This window comes from Aplosporella prunicola, assembly GCF_010093885.1.
Source record: "Aplosporella prunicola CBS 121167 unplaced genomic scaffold K452scaffold_15, whole genome shotgun sequence".
Taxonomy (NCBI): domain Eukaryota; kingdom Fungi; phylum Ascomycota; class Dothideomycetes; order Botryosphaeriales; family Aplosporellaceae; genus Aplosporella; species Aplosporella prunicola.
The window spans coordinates 28,870-42,741 of NW_022983543.1; the positions used below are offsets into that span (position 1 = coordinate 28,870).

Sequence of the window (13,872 nt, forward strand, 5' to 3'; positions counted from 1 at the left end):
AGGCATTTGTACGGCGTGCCACGGGACATCCAGAGAATGATTGTTAATTATTATTAATAATTACTGCAGTGATCAGCCCCACAAGTAACCCGTATCGAGTCCCGATGTACCATGAGGTCATTTCTGCATTGGAACAACTTTGACGAAAAAATGCCAGGGGCCCATGTCGAAGAGTGCAGCTGATCGACTAATCATTAACCAGCATTGAAATGATGTACATTGGAGATATTGCTCCGAACTAGAAAGGAAGGCTGATCCGTCTAACCAATGCATATCTGCAGTGATAGTGGGGACAGCTGAAAGTTAACGTGAGGCTGAGCCTAACCGTGGGGCAGTTATGGTTCGATAATTGCAGCAAAGTACCAGCTAACGCAGTGGATGGCGTGCTATAAATCTCGGTACTAATAGGTTGTCAGCTCAGAGACTCATATCTCATCTCGATATTTGCAAATATTGGCCACGTTTTCAAGAAGACAAGATGCAGCGTCGATGCAGCATGTCGCCTGCTCCTGAGTCGACAAACCCTGACCTACAAGAACTTCTTCCCATGAACGAGTCTTCGAATCACTCAAGCCGCACTCCATCCCTGGCCACAGGATCTATGGATTCCAGATCATCGGAAAACATCAGTGTCGACTCCCCCAGGAACCCGAGGCTTAGCCACTCAACGACACTGGTTCGTCAAGGTCATGCTCAGGATGGACATGAAAACTGTGGTTTATCGGACGAATTTAACTGCAAAACGTTTTCGGATCCAATACCAGAGAAACTCCACGAAGAGAAGAAAGTCGCTACAAGGCTCGGATCTTTCCTCGTATATACCAATGTTGCTGCCTTCATCCTCCTGTTGGGAGCTTTATCGGCAATCACTTTTCTCTGGTTTGGAAGCGACAAGAACGATACATGGCGCAAAATTATGGTTGATGGCTGGATCGGTCAAGTCGTCACGGCGTTATCGTTAGCCATACGCTTCGCTGTCGTTACACAAGCAGGAGCCGCTGTAGCATTACTTGCCAGCATCTCAATAGAGTCTGCAGACGGTGTGCTACTGAAAGAAGTACCAGCATTGTCAATTATACGGTATACGAACACCGGACCTATAGGGTCAGTTTTGAACTTTTGGAGAATCCGTGGCCGAAACATTCGGGTTCTTCACCTCGTCGGCCTCCTTACTTTAACAACTTCCGTGCTTCAATTCACGTCAACAATACTACTATGGGACATTCGTTCCGGCGCTGTGCGAGGTTTTCCAAGACAAAAGGACATAGCCGTTGGCATCAGTATGGATAGCTTTTTCGACACATTTGTGGACCCTCTTCAGCAAAGTCCAAACTATTTTACATCATCCCCGACTGGATATCCCACGTTTGCTGAGTGGACTCAGAGCCCGGAACCAAATCTTCCTGATCACATCTCAGATACAGGGCCGGCAATTCGGGCGCTACTCCCGATTGCCAGCGAAGACGCTCGCAGTAAAATTCTAGAATTCAATGGAGTCGCCTCGCTCTTCGATGCCCGAGTAGTCTGTGTAAGGCCAAATATTACCGATTTCAGTTATAGCACTGTCCAACATGAAGGGGACCAGCCAGGTGAACTCGAGGCTATATTCCATGGGAGAATATCCCCAGGGAGTATCCCCAAAAACTTGGCCAGTGTTTTATGGGTTAATGGTTCCTATTATTCCAATGGCACTGGAAACTACTTCCAATGCTCAATGAATCAAATGGCTGGGCAAGGCACTGGCCGCTCTTTTAAAATATGTGTTTTAGGAGACCCCAATCCAAATCTGGGGATCAAAAATGAGAATGGATATGGTCGCCTAATTAACGAACTCGATCCGACCCAGAACGGTAGTACCTCGAAGAGTACTTGGTCAATGAGTAGGCCGGGGTCTGTAATGCTCTTTTTTGATTTCCAAAGTGCTGGAAACTTCTATAACTATCCAGATTCTTTCATTGCCAATGGACTCATCCCACGCTTCAACGTAAAAGAAAGAAAAGTTTGGCTTGACTTTACTGTAGAACCTGTGCCAGACCAGGACCTATACAGAGACTTTGGTATTGCAGACGCGGAACTATACAGAAATTTTCAATACCAAATTAGCGTAACATCATGCTATAGTGTCTCGTAAGCGTCTCGGGCATCGGTGTAAACCCCTCTACTAACGTAAATTCTTTAGGTACCCTCAACCTTTTGATACCCGTGTGGGGCAACTTCAAGATATCAATATTACAGCTACTAGGGAAACCACCGATATCGAGCCTAGCGTTAAATGGGACTCTAACAGGAAAACATTTGACACTACACAGCCACGCAACCAACTTGGAGTATTAGGACCTAGACCTTCAGTTGGCAGCAATCCGCAGGGTACTCTAAAGCTCAATATGACAAGCGTGGACAAAGCACTCAAAGACCATGCTGCTGTATTCTCACCGGAGAAAAAATGGACAATCAATCAAGTCAATGAAGGTTCGTAATGCATGAGATTCTGATACGCTTAATCTATTTTCTAAAACCACCTGTAGGACGAAGACATGCAATAAACGGCTACAACTACTCATTTATGCCACCATCGACCTATAGTTTCCTCAACAGCCTGATATGGACTACACTGGAATTCGAGAATAAACAGTTTGAGATCGCAATCCAATGTCAAGAATGTCGAGGTCGCAAGCTTCGAGTATATATCCCACAAAAAGCAAGGAATATATCAATCATCAATCTGCCACCAATACTCAATAATACCATCACCGACATCATGCAGGATACCGAAGACCCGGCACTTGCCTTGCAGGCGCTTCTGACCATGGTTCAACGAGCCGCCTATTACGACTGGCTCCCTACCTTCTCAGCCAAAAGCACAATCACTACGACCTCGATGGAGCCCTGCCAGCTCCCAATGTTCTCTCGAGGTTTTATCATAATTACGGTAAACCTCGGTATTCACCTTATACTCGTAACCGGAATATTCTTTTGGTTCCTCAAGGCCACACGCTACACGCTCATCAACGACGTGTGGCAAGTAGTCGCTTCCTTGAAGGCCAAAGACATTGACGAAGTGCTGGATGGTGTGGCAGTTGCGGATGACAGGAACGTTAAGCGTTTCATCAACGCATCGGAAGGGCTTCGAAAGAGGAGAGTTAGGGTTGGTTGAAAGGGAAACCTTAGCAAAAGCGCTACTTTTCGAATAAACGGCTTTTATCTTCCTGGAGTTGAATAAAAGTGTATACAGATCTGCTTAAATCAGTGACATGGCGCAGTCCATAATCCTGGTACAGCACATACATCCGTTACCTACTAATAAATATCTGTGAAGCTGGGCGCGAGGAATTGGACGCCGCATGTCCTCCTAAATTACTACTACCTATGGAGGTATATATGCTGCTATCTAAAAGAACACGTTTTTTCTTTAAGATCCTTATTCCCTTGCAGTGGATAAACGTGTGGTGTAAGGGGTAAGGCTGTAGTGTAATAACTGACTGTAATAAGGCTGAAAAAACGAGAGTTATCGGAGTGATCCTGGCTGACAATATCTAAGCACCTTTCTCTTTTAATTCGTTCTTCTTCTCTTCTCTTCTTTATTTTCTTATTTAACAATCAATATTCATTGCCAAACCATTTGCTTCATGCAATTTAGCAAACACATAATGCTCAAAAACATCCCTATCACAACACAAGCACCGCCCAATCCCTATGTACAAGAACACATTTAAATAGAAGCAACATAAACACCCGCACCGTAACTTAACTTACTTAAGCAAGGGTAGAGTTCGTTATATTCACCCCCGTAGCCCATAACCTATAGACTCCCCACGGCCAAGAAATTGACAACTCCAACACCAAGCAGGCCTAACCCGCCACGACTGCAGCAGTGCTGTATATATATACGTACACGGCTAGCTAAGCCACTACTACATCCGCAGAGACATTTTAAAAGTATAAGCAGACCAACCCAGACCCCGATATAGGTAGCACTGTGCAGCAGCATAACGTAAACGCAGAGCTAACCATGTTGCTTAAGAACGAACGAAGCACTACCACCCTCGCCACGGCCACCAAACCTCGCACACAACATCCCCCTCGTCAACAACGAAATAGCACGGGTACGCCGCCGCCGTAATACACGCGTGCTGGATGTCCAACCACACCTTCTGGCCCACCTTAAACGCCTCCTCTACTTTCCTTCCCTCCCCCTCCCGCACAAGAATGCCATGTTCCTGGCTCAGGCGGCCAAGCACCCAGTCCCCCTCCCCCTCAACACCACCCACCCCATCACCACCCTTCCCACCCACCCCGCCACCACTCCCAGCAGCAACCCTTGCCCACCCCCCCAGCGGCCCCGCCTCCCGTCCCAGCGCGACAACCCCCGCATTCAGCAGCGCCTCGTCCCTTTCCGGATACACGCTGCAGCACTCGGCGAGGACGCGGGCGGCCATATCGCGCCGCTGCACCGCGCGCGTGCCGAGCTGCTGCAAGTCGTTGACGGGGAAGTTGCCTGCGTGGAGTTCCAGTTGCCATCCCGGGGGTAACTGGGTGAGGGAGGAGGAGAGCGACGAGAGGGCGTGCGCCGTGGGCGTTGAGCCGAGGGAGAGGGTCAGGGGCGCTGTTTCTGCTGCTGCTTCTGCTGCTGCTGCTGTTTCTCCGTCTCCTGGCTGTGTATGTAGCGTTTTAGACGGCACTAAAGCAGCAGCTTTGCGCAGCGCGCCCAGCTCGTCTGCTAGGTACGTCGCCGTTGCGGAGGCGCTGCGCGCCGAGTATGCGTGCCCGGCGTGCGTGTAGAAGCCGCGGAAGCGGATTGCTGGTGACGAGGTGACGCGCGCGACGAGGGCGGGTAGGCGGGGTGAGGAGAGCGTGAGCCCGGCGCGGGAGGTGCCCATGTCGATTTTGATGAAGGCGGGCCAGGGCGCTGTTGCGGGGGCGTGGGTGCCGTTTGTGCCGTTTGTTGCTGTGCCGTTGGTGGTGGTGCCATTAGCAACAACAGAAACAACAAAATCCTCCAGCGCATCGACCTGCGCGTCATGGTCCAGGAGCACTTCAACATCGACGTGGCGCCTCATTCCTTGCAACTCCGGCAACGCGCCAGGCCGCAGCGGGACGCCGTAGAGGACGGACGTGAGGCGGGGTTTGCCGTGGTCGTTTTCTTCGCGGGCGAGGGGGAGCAGGGCGCGCATTTCGCGGAGGGTCGAGGCCACGGCGCTGGTGTGCGGGCCGAGCATTTGGCGCGTTATTTCTGTGCACTGCAGTTGTGAGTGAGTATGCGCGTGTGTGGTTGGGGTATTTGGCGGTGACGGCGTACCTTGAGCGTCTTGACATGCGGCCGAAAGCCCACCCCAGCAGCCTCTACATCGTCTAGCAGGCGCTGCACATTCCGGTCCAGCACGTCTTTACTGAGCACGAATGCAGGTGTAGGCAGCTCCGTCGCCGGCCTCCCGATAAAGGTATTCATGTACTCGGGCGTGAGATCCATCTCTTCTGTGTATCGTACTGTGCGTAAAATGACAACAACAACAATCCTCACAAATAAAATCTGGAGTAAGTTCGACGCACTAGGAGTAAAGAAGCAGAAGAAACCAGTGCAGACAACGCAATCAATATAACCGCCTCACACACACTCGTATACGTAGTGGCACGAAAAAGCGGTCAATCCCTGAACCCCATACCTCGTCCCGATCGGGCCCATCTTACCTATCTCACCTCAGTCTACCTCACGGATCAGCGAGCATCGTCAGAGGCGTTGGCGGCATCGGGTGCGGCGGTGGGCGAGAGCATCAGTGGCGCGCCTCTCAATTGTCGCGCCGCATGCACGCGTATACGGTGTGCGTCTTACCGTGGCAATGGTGATATGAGCCGCATGCATGCATGCGTACGTACTCGGGGCACGAGAACTGCTGCAGATCGTGCATGCGGCAGCATTCGGCAGCGCAGCGCGCCAGCCGAGCCGAGACATTGGCTGCCCGGACGGATGGCGATGGCGATCGGGACGGCGAGATCAGTGGTTGATTGGCCGTGTTGCTGCGGGTGAGATTGCGCGTGAGATTGGCGATCTTTTGGTGCCATGCTGTGGTTGTGGATGTCGATGTGTGTGAGACGGTGAATTGCGAGGAGGGTTAGGGCTGGGGCCGAGTGAGGGTGAGATGAGGGGTGCGGGTGAGGTACCCGGAGGGGTGTGCTTACGTATGTAGGTGCATAGATAGCTATCTACATAGCTATCTGCATACGTATGTAGATGTGCACCGATACTGCACGAGGTCAGCTACAATAGATGATACACATCCCACAATCACCGCAAAGTCCACGCCTCCATCCCCACGCCCGCAACCACAACCCCAACCTCCCCCACAGCACCACCATCACCACCATCCACCACAACCAACCCCGCCACGTCCGCCACAGCCGAGGGCACATTTCTTACCCTCTGCACCTCCACGCCCTCAACCCCCTCTCTACTCACATCGACACTAACCCGCCACACGCGAACGCGCTGATCGTTCCCTGCCGTGACGGCCCAGAAGACCTCGGTTCCAGCTTCAGCACCTCCATCCCCATCCTCCGCAGCACGCACAAGCGCACACGCCGTAATCGTCGCCGCATGCGCGCGCGGCACCAGCAGCGTCTTCGTGGCTGTTGTTTCTTCTGCTCCATCCACAGCCCGCACGAGCGACAGGCCCAGCGCGTTGTCGTCGCCGCCCGTCAGCAGCAGCGTCGCTCCCGTCCCCGGTCCCAGGTACGCGAGCGCGAGCGTCTTGATCGCCGACTGGTGCATCTTGGCTCTGGCCGCGAAAGCGAAGGCGTCAGGGTCGTCGGCAGCGGCGTTGTCGTCGGCAGTAGGGGAGGAGACAGCAGCGCCGGTGCAGGAAGGAAGCGGCCAGAGCGCGATATGCCCGTCCGTGCCGCCCGTGAGGAGGCACGTCGGGCTCAGGAAGGCGCATTGCGTGAGACAGGACGTGAGGTAAGTCCCGGAGGATAATAGGCGGAAAAGCTTTGTTGTCGGCGAGGACGTGTAGGCGTATACCTGAGGTGCTTGTGTTAGCGCTCACCCTGCCCGAGATGAAGGAGGGAGGTTCTATCTCCTCCAGCTTATCTTACCCGCACGCTCGAGTCCGAGTACACCATCGCGACGACGAACGCGGCGTCCGCGTCCGCCTCCGCCTCCGCTTCCACACTCCCTTCGGTGTTTGGACAAGTCTGCCGCACCGCAAACCCCATGATCCGCAGATCAGAGAGTTCGGTTTCCGACGGACATTCTGCTTCACACACGACGCCGACGCCAACGACCGGGACCCTGCGGACGCGCCAAACGAAAAACTCCTCGTTGCCGCCGCAGCTGAACAGGAAGCGGCCGTCGGGCGACCACTGCAAGTCCTGAATGCCCGTAACATGTTTGCGCACGACGCGCACACTGCGAAACCCCGTCCCGCTAGGTCCGTCGTGCACATCCCGCTCAAAAACCCGTATCGTCGTGTCCTCCGCCCCGGTAGCCAGGATGCGTGGATCCGCAGGCGAGGCCGTCAAGGCCTTGATTTCGCGCCCGTGCCCGCCCGCGCTGACGACGCCGTGCGTCACCGCGGCCGCGCTGTACAGCTTCATGGTCGCGGCCTGCTGCCAGACGAACGTACCGCCTGCGGTGCCGGGGCAGAAGGCCCAGATGCGGTGCGCGCCGCCGCATTCGATCGAGAAGACTTCTTGCTCGTTCTGCGTGTTGACGAGCACGAAGTGCCGGCCCCGGAACCCGTATACCATGAGTCTGCCTGTCGCGGCGTGGATGAAGGCTCCTTCGACGTTGGGGCCGAAGGGCAGGCTGAGTTGGTGCACTAGCAGTGCGGGCGCGTCTGGGAAGATGCGCGAGGACGTGTATCTGCCGTTGCGGCCGACAGAGACGAGATGCCCGAGAGAGGAGTCAGTGTCCGAATCTGATTGAGCGGCAATCCATGTCATCGAAGTGACTGTTTCCGGGTTTTGCAGTGGATACATGGCCGTGTGTGCGTGCGTTTCTTCGTCCGCCGGTTGGTCGAGCGGAATGTTCGTGAAAGCTGCGACAGAGCCGTGTCTGGCGCCCACAAATGCAAGATGCCTGCCCGGCACCGCGACATACAGCGCGCTTGTGACTACAAACTTGGGTGGAAGCTGTAAAGTCATTTGTCTTACCACGTTCATCTGCGGTCCGGGTGACAGGAGGAATTGTTTTACAGCCATTGCACCTACTGGAGCTACCGTTAAGCTTACAAGCACTTCGTCGTTGACGGTAATTGTGCTGGCATACAGCCCTGCAACTTTCCTGTCGACCTTGACGACGCGAGACAAGTCGCTGCCGTCCCTTTTGTGGCAGTACACTTGTCCGCTGCTTCCAGCGAGGAAGACGAGCCCCAAGCTCGGTATGCTCGCGGCAACCGAGAAGCCCTTGAGCTCGTCAAGCTGACCAAGAACGTGCCAGGTGACGCTGCCACCTCCGACATCACCCTTGATGACTTGGCCACTGTTAGTTGCCGAAACAAGTTCTTGACTGGACAGAAACGCATAGCATCTGTGTGCATCCTTGCTTGGCTCAGGGTACGTGTAGTCCAAGGCGGTGGAGGGCCATTGGTAGGTTACAATGGCACTGTCCGCCCCTCCTGTGACAACAGTGAAACTTCCATCCTCTCGGGGAGCAGAGACGTCCATGGCCCATATGTTCTTTCCGGAATGGAAGGATTTCGTGTCGACGAGTTCAAAGTTCACGGACGTCGCGGCGGCGTGTGGCTTTGCAGAATGATTTCCGCTATCGATTCTCCATATACGGCTGGTGGCATCCTCTCCAAACGACACGAGGCGGACCGTATCCAGTCCTGTGCTCGCTTTGCTCTCTGAAACGGCAAATTTCATGGCCCACACGCGGGAGGTGTGACCCCAGGCAGTGGCAAGGCATTTGTCTTGCTCAGAGGTGACGTTAGCTCCAAAGCCTGTTTCTCGATCTTGCAACAGGTTGAGGGGATCTTCGTCGGTCGTGAGATTGCCGTGCTCAGGAAGGTCCGTAATATCCCATAGGCGGATAGTACGGTCATCGCTGCAGCTAGCTAGTAATCGACGTGCGCCTTTGACATCATCCAAACAAGCTTGCGGCGAGATCTGAACTCCAAAGATAGATCCTTCGTGTCCAGTAAAGAAATGGTGTATCCGTGACTGCGGTTTCTCCGTTTGTTCCATGCTGCACGACCATATCAGGATTTCTCCAAATGCCGTACCAGACGCGACGAGCACTTTCCAGTCATCTTGACCAGCAGTCTCTGACATCCAGTCAACGTCTGCAGAGTAGAGAATGCATCGTGAACTTGGGGTCAGGTTCAAGACTTTCAGGTCTAAGCTCTGGGACGGCAGCGGACCAGTCTCCAAAAGTATCAACGCATTGTGTGCGGTGACGAGAACAGATCGCCATCCACTTTGGCAAAGCCGGAAGGAAGCAGCAGCGAGCACCCAGTCGGAAACCTGGGTTGCCGGGCCCAGTTTGATCGAAATCCCGGATCCATGGTCACCGATTAATTCGACTAAGCGCACGTATTGGCCACCATAGACTAATACTGTGGTTGCAGTGACGGGCACAAATCCATGAATGGCCTGGGTGCGGAATATTCTCTCAGTGGCCAGCAAATCCGAGTCATTCAAGTTGTAGATGCGCAAGAACGGCCCATCAGCGGCGAAGACATGCGAGCCGTGTAGCGTCAGAGCGGTCACGGGAACGCGAGTGCATTCATGCTAACAGGAATGAGCCGGCTGGTCGTTGACGGACAAGGGGGCGAATTGGCTCACATGCAAAGTGGGTGACATCTCAAGCTAGACGGCTGCTTCCCGTGTTGGACAAAAAGTGCAACGAAATGAAGGCGGCAGAACCGCGGGCGCTGAAAGTTCGGCACCTGCCGCCCGCGCCCCGTCACCCGCATCTCAGCTTGCGGGCGAGCTCACCACAATCCTTTGTATCTGCCGCAAATCCGCCCTTCTCTCTCTCTCCTCCCCCCAAACGCTCCATCTCCTCCCCTGCACACATCCGCTTTCGCGCACGCGATCCGCCCGCCCTCGACAACCTTTATCACGCGTTTCGCGATCGCTGCACGCCACAATGGCGACCATTCATGATGCGGATCTCGCAGGCTCCGAGTCTGATGATGAGCCTTTCAACTATGAGCCCGCGGTTGGTTCCGACAACGAGGACAATGACGGCGGCCACGGTCAAAGACACGACGATGACGACGAGGACCAGCGGCCCGCCAAGCATAGCAGACGCCACAGCCCTGATGACGATGAGGACAATCAAGGCGCCGCTGACGATGGCGAGGAAGGAGGTGAGGAGGAGGAAGGCGAGGGTGAAGGAGAGGAAGACGACGAAGAGGAAGATGAGGAGGAAGAAGAGGACGAGGAGGAGGAAGTAGTGGTATGGCGTCCGCGCGCATCTCAAACACGCTCCCACTAACGTCGCAAAACAGGGGCACACGCGCAAGCGCAGAAAGCGGGATGCGCGCCTTCAGTTCATCGATGTCGAAGCCGAAGTCGACGAAGAGGACGAAGAAGAGCTCGACGAAGATGAAGAACTCCCCGAGGAAACCCACCCCGACGACCTTCTGGACATGCCCGCCGGCGCCGAGACCGATGACCGTCGCCACAGGGAACTCGATAGGCAGCGGGAATTGGAAGCGAGCATGGATGCTGAGAAGCAGGCTGCGGCCTTGAAGGAGAGGTACGGTCGCAACCGCGCCGCTGCCATGGACTCTACCGTCTTGCCTCAGCGGCTGCTTCTCCCCAGTGTTCATGATCCGACCATTTGGGGTGTCAAGTGTAAGCCGGGTAAGGAAAAAGAGGTGGTGTACGATATCCTCAAGAGGGTGCAAGACCGCGAGAACAGCCGCGATCCGATCACCATTTGCTCTTGTTTTGAGCGCGGCAACGTAATGCCCGGTTACATTTACGTCGAGGCCCGGAAGAAGGCGGCGGCCATGGCTGCCGTTGACAACATTTCCTTCTGTTACCCGCGGAGCAAGACGCTACTTGTGCCGCTGAAGGAAATGCCGGATCTGCTTCGCGTCAAGAAGTCCAAGGAATTGACCGAGGGCATGTACGTGCGCATTAGGGGAAGCGGCTTGTACGCCGGCGATTTGGCTCAAATTGTCGATGTCGAAGCCAATGGCACGGATGTTGTAATCCGGTTGATGCCGCGTCTCGACTACGGCCTTCACGAAGATCCGAACTCGATCGCTGATCCCAAGCGCAAGCGGCCCGGCACCCTCACCAACAGGCCTCCCCAGAGGCTCTTCAATGAGACTGAGGCCAAGAAGAAGCACAGCAAATACTTGACTCCAATTACCTCGTTCAACAAACGAGTCTGGCAGTACAAGAAAGACCAGTACGTGGACGGTTTCCTCGAGAAGACTGTCAAGGCGACCCAGCTGCAGGTTGAGAACGTCAACCCACGTCTCGAGGAAGTCACCAAGTTCGCAGCTGGTGGCGAGGACGGAACGGAGAACCTGGACCTGCAGGCTTTGGCCGCTACGCTGAAGCAGACTACTTCCGGCGCCGACTACCTGCCGGGCGATGTCGTCGAGATCTACCAGGGCGAACAGCAGGGCGTCTGCGGAAAGGCTCTGGCGGTCCACAACGACATTGTCACTATCAGGGTTACCGAAGGCGACCTCCGCGGCCAGACTGTTGAGGCTCCTGTCAAGACTCTTCGGAAGCTGTTCAGGGACGGTGACCACGTCAAGGTCGTTGGTGGCAGCAAATACCACGACGAAGTCGGCATGGTCATCAAGGTCAGAGATGACCGTGTGACCCTGCTTACAGACTCGACCAACCAGGAAATCACCGTTTTCAGCAAGGACTTGCGTGTTGCTAGCGACTCTGGTGGTGCACAAGGCGACTCCAAATATGACCTCTTTGAGCTGGTTCAACTTGAGTAAGTGTTGTCATTCTTCCCCTTTCTATACATCGACTGATTGTTTCAGTGCTGCCACTGTGGCTTGCGTCATTAAAGTTGACCGCGAATCGCTGCGTATTTTGGACCAAAACGGCACCGTTCGCACCGTCCTGCCTTCCAACATCTCCAACAAGATCGACCGCAGAAAGAACGCTGTCGCAACTGACCGGGATGGTTCGGAAATCCGCATCGACGACACAGTCAAGGAATTTGGCGGCGAACAGCGACAAGGCCGCGTCCTGCACATCCACCGCAACTTCCTTTTCGCACAGAATACACTCCGGGCTGAGAATGCCGGCGTGTTTGTCGTTCGTGCCGCGAACGTGACTACCGTCGCCGCCAAGGGTGGTAGAGTCAACAACGCTGGTCCGGATCTGACCAAGATGAACCCGGCCCTGCAGAGGAACGGCGGACCAAATGGCCCCGGTCCGGCTGCTGCCATGCCCCCGCCGAAGATGTTTGGTCGTGACCGGCTGATTGACAAAACTGTCACTGTCCGAAAGGGTCCGTACAAGGGCCTCCTTGGCATCATCAAGGACACGACCGACACGGAAGCTCGTGTCGAGTTGCACACAAAGAACAAGATCATCACTGTCTCAAAGGACATTTTGTCAGTGAAGGATCCCGTCACCGGCAACAGCATTTCGATTGGCGGTCGCGGTCGTGGCATGCCCGCGCGTCCGAACGGTGGCTTCACGCCCTCGAGCACACGCGTGCCTGACTGGCAGGGTGGCAGGACGCCCATGGGCGCCAACGCTGGCGGCAGGACACCTGCTTGGGGCATGAGCGGCCGGACACCCGCGTGGCAGGGCAACAGTGGTGGCTCAACGTCGTATGGCGGTGCAGGTGGCCGTACGCCAGCTTGGAGCAGCTCACGCACTCCCGCTTGGACTGGCGGTAATGATGGCAGTCGCACTGCCTATGGAGATGGAAGCAGGACTGCCTACGGCGGTGGCGATGGCAACCGCACTGCCTATGGCGGCAGTAGTGTAAGTCTAATCGCTCTTCCGTCTATTAATATCTTGACTAACAACATCTTCAGTCATCAACCTGGTCCGCCAGCGCCCGCACCCCTTACAGCGGTGCTTCCGGCTGGAACGATTCCGGCTCCAAAACGCCCGCCTGGAGCGCAAACTCCTACTCCGGCGGCGGCGGGCGCACCCCAGCCTACCAGCCCAACGCGAACCCCACCCCGCAGCCATGGGGACAGAGCAACCCCACGCCCGGCGCCTTCGACGCCCCGACTCCTGGCTTCGCTAGCGCACCTACCCCTGGCGCCGACGGCGGCCCTACGCCCAGAGGCTACGGTGGCTACGGCGGCTATGGCGGGTACGGCGCCACTCCCGCTGCGGCGCCTACGCCCGGCGGGTACCCCGAGACGCCTGGCGCTGGGTACGGCATGCCGGAGACTCCGGCGGCGGGCGCGGCAGACGAGGATGCCCCTGCTTATGAGTAGGCGTCTGATTAAGGCTAAAATGGCTGCTGGTCCGTTGGAGCGGATTGGGCGAGCGAACGAGCGATGGGTACGATGATGGTGCGTGAGGGTGCGTGCATCAAAGGGCGGCGTTTTGGGTTGTCTGTATGAATAGGTGGTTGGCTTGGCTTGGCTAGTCAGTTAGTTTGCGCGTGCGTGCGTGCGTCTTTATGGGACAGCAAGGGGCACATCCAACGACGACAATGGCGACGGCGGTGGCAACGAAGATGGCATTTGGGGAGCAAGCAAGCAGGCAGACTGGCTTGGAGGGCTGGCAGGCAGTGGGTAGTTTGCTCGTCGGATTGTTCTTTTTTGAGAGCACTGCTGCTGCGTTATGGAACAAAGTTTACTTTTTTCTTTCTCTTTTAATCGCCTCTGCTTTCTTTAACGTCTCGCTCGTGGTCTAGAAAAGGCTTGAATGCTAACTACCTAACCATTCCGTGATAACGACGCGCGTGTGCTG

The 13,872-nt window shown here is 55.3% G+C and overlaps 4 protein-coding genes across 4 annotated transcripts; 2 read left to right on the plus strand and 2 right to left on the minus strand.

The window, feature by feature from the left end:
- Positions 1-436: 436 nt before the first annotated feature.
- On the plus strand, positions 437-3,196 carry K452DRAFT_359269 (uncharacterized protein). The gene is made up of 3 exons (XM_033546253.1): positions 437-2,127; positions 2,180-2,469; positions 2,526-3,196. The coding sequence occupies exons 1-3, from the start codon at positions 479-481 to the stop codon at positions 3,152-3,154; spliced, it is 2,568 nt and encodes an 855-aa protein (XP_033396527.1). The 5' UTR covers positions 437-478; the 3' UTR covers positions 3,155-3,196.
- A 657-nt stretch (positions 3,197-3,853) lies between these two features.
- K452DRAFT_251543 (uncharacterized protein) lies at positions 3,854-5,890 on the minus strand. Its single transcript, XM_033538219.1, has 3 exons — positions 5,297-5,890; positions 4,293-5,237; positions 3,854-4,247 (listed from the first exon to the last, which is right to left on the minus strand). Exons 1-3 carry the CDS (start codon positions 5,465-5,467, stop codon positions 4,035-4,037), a joined length of 1,329 nt encoding a protein of 442 aa, XP_033396528.1. The 5' UTR covers positions 5,468-5,890; the 3' UTR covers positions 3,854-4,034.
- A 251-nt stretch (positions 5,891-6,141) lies between these two features.
- Positions 6,142-9,799, minus strand: K452DRAFT_319132 (uncharacterized protein; the record flags this gene model as incomplete). The annotated part of the gene is made up of 3 exons (XM_033544218.1): positions 6,142-7,012; positions 7,087-9,726; positions 9,781-9,799. Coding segments are annotated over 3 exons (3,391 nt in total), but the record flags the coding sequence as incomplete, so codon positions are not given.
- Positions 9,800-9,950: 151 nt separating this feature from the next.
- Positions 9,951-13,843, plus strand: K452DRAFT_251547 (uncharacterized protein). The gene is made up of 4 exons (XM_033538220.1): positions 9,951-10,399; positions 10,452-11,914; positions 11,964-12,924; positions 12,978-13,843. The coding sequence occupies exons 1-4, from the start codon at positions 10,088-10,090 to the stop codon at positions 13,389-13,391; spliced, it is 3,150 nt and encodes a 1,049-aa protein (XP_033396530.1). The 5' UTR covers positions 9,951-10,087; the 3' UTR covers positions 13,392-13,843.
- Positions 13,844-13,872: the final 29 nt, after the last annotated feature.

Coding starts and splice junctions, on each gene's coding strand:
- K452DRAFT_359269 (XM_033546253.1), top strand. CDS start 479: ATGCAGCGTCGATGCAGCATGTCGCCTGCTCCTGAGTCGACAAACCCT. Junction 2,128..2,179: donor ACATCATGCTATAGTGTCTC/GTAAGCGTCTCG, acceptor TAAATTCTTTAG/GTACCCTCAACCTTTTGATA. Junction 2,470..2,525: donor AATCAATCAAGTCAATGAAG/GTTCGTAATGCA, acceptor AACCACCTGTAG/GACGAAGACATGCAATAAAC.
- K452DRAFT_251543 (XM_033538219.1), bottom strand. CDS start 5,467: ATGGATCTCACGCCCGAGTACATGAATACCTTTATCGGGAGGCCGGCG. Junction 5,238..5,296: donor CGCATGTCAAGACGCTCAAG/GTACGCCGTCAC, acceptor TCACAACTGCAG/TGCACAGAAATAACGCGCCA. Junction 4,248..4,292: donor CTGCTGGGAGTGGTGGCGGG/GTGGGTGGGAAG, acceptor GTTGAGGGGGAG/GGGGACTGGGTGCTTGGCCG.
- K452DRAFT_251547 (XM_033538220.1), top strand. CDS start 10,088: ATGGCGACCATTCATGATGCGGATCTCGCAGGCTCCGAGTCTGATGAT. Junction 10,400..10,451: donor ACGAGGAGGAGGAAGTAGTG/GTATGGCGTCCG, acceptor GTCGCAAAACAG/GGGCACACGCGCAAGCGCAG. Junction 12,925..12,977: donor CTGCCTATGGCGGCAGTAGT/GTAAGTCTAATC, acceptor CAACATCTTCAG/TCATCAACCTGGTCCGCCAG.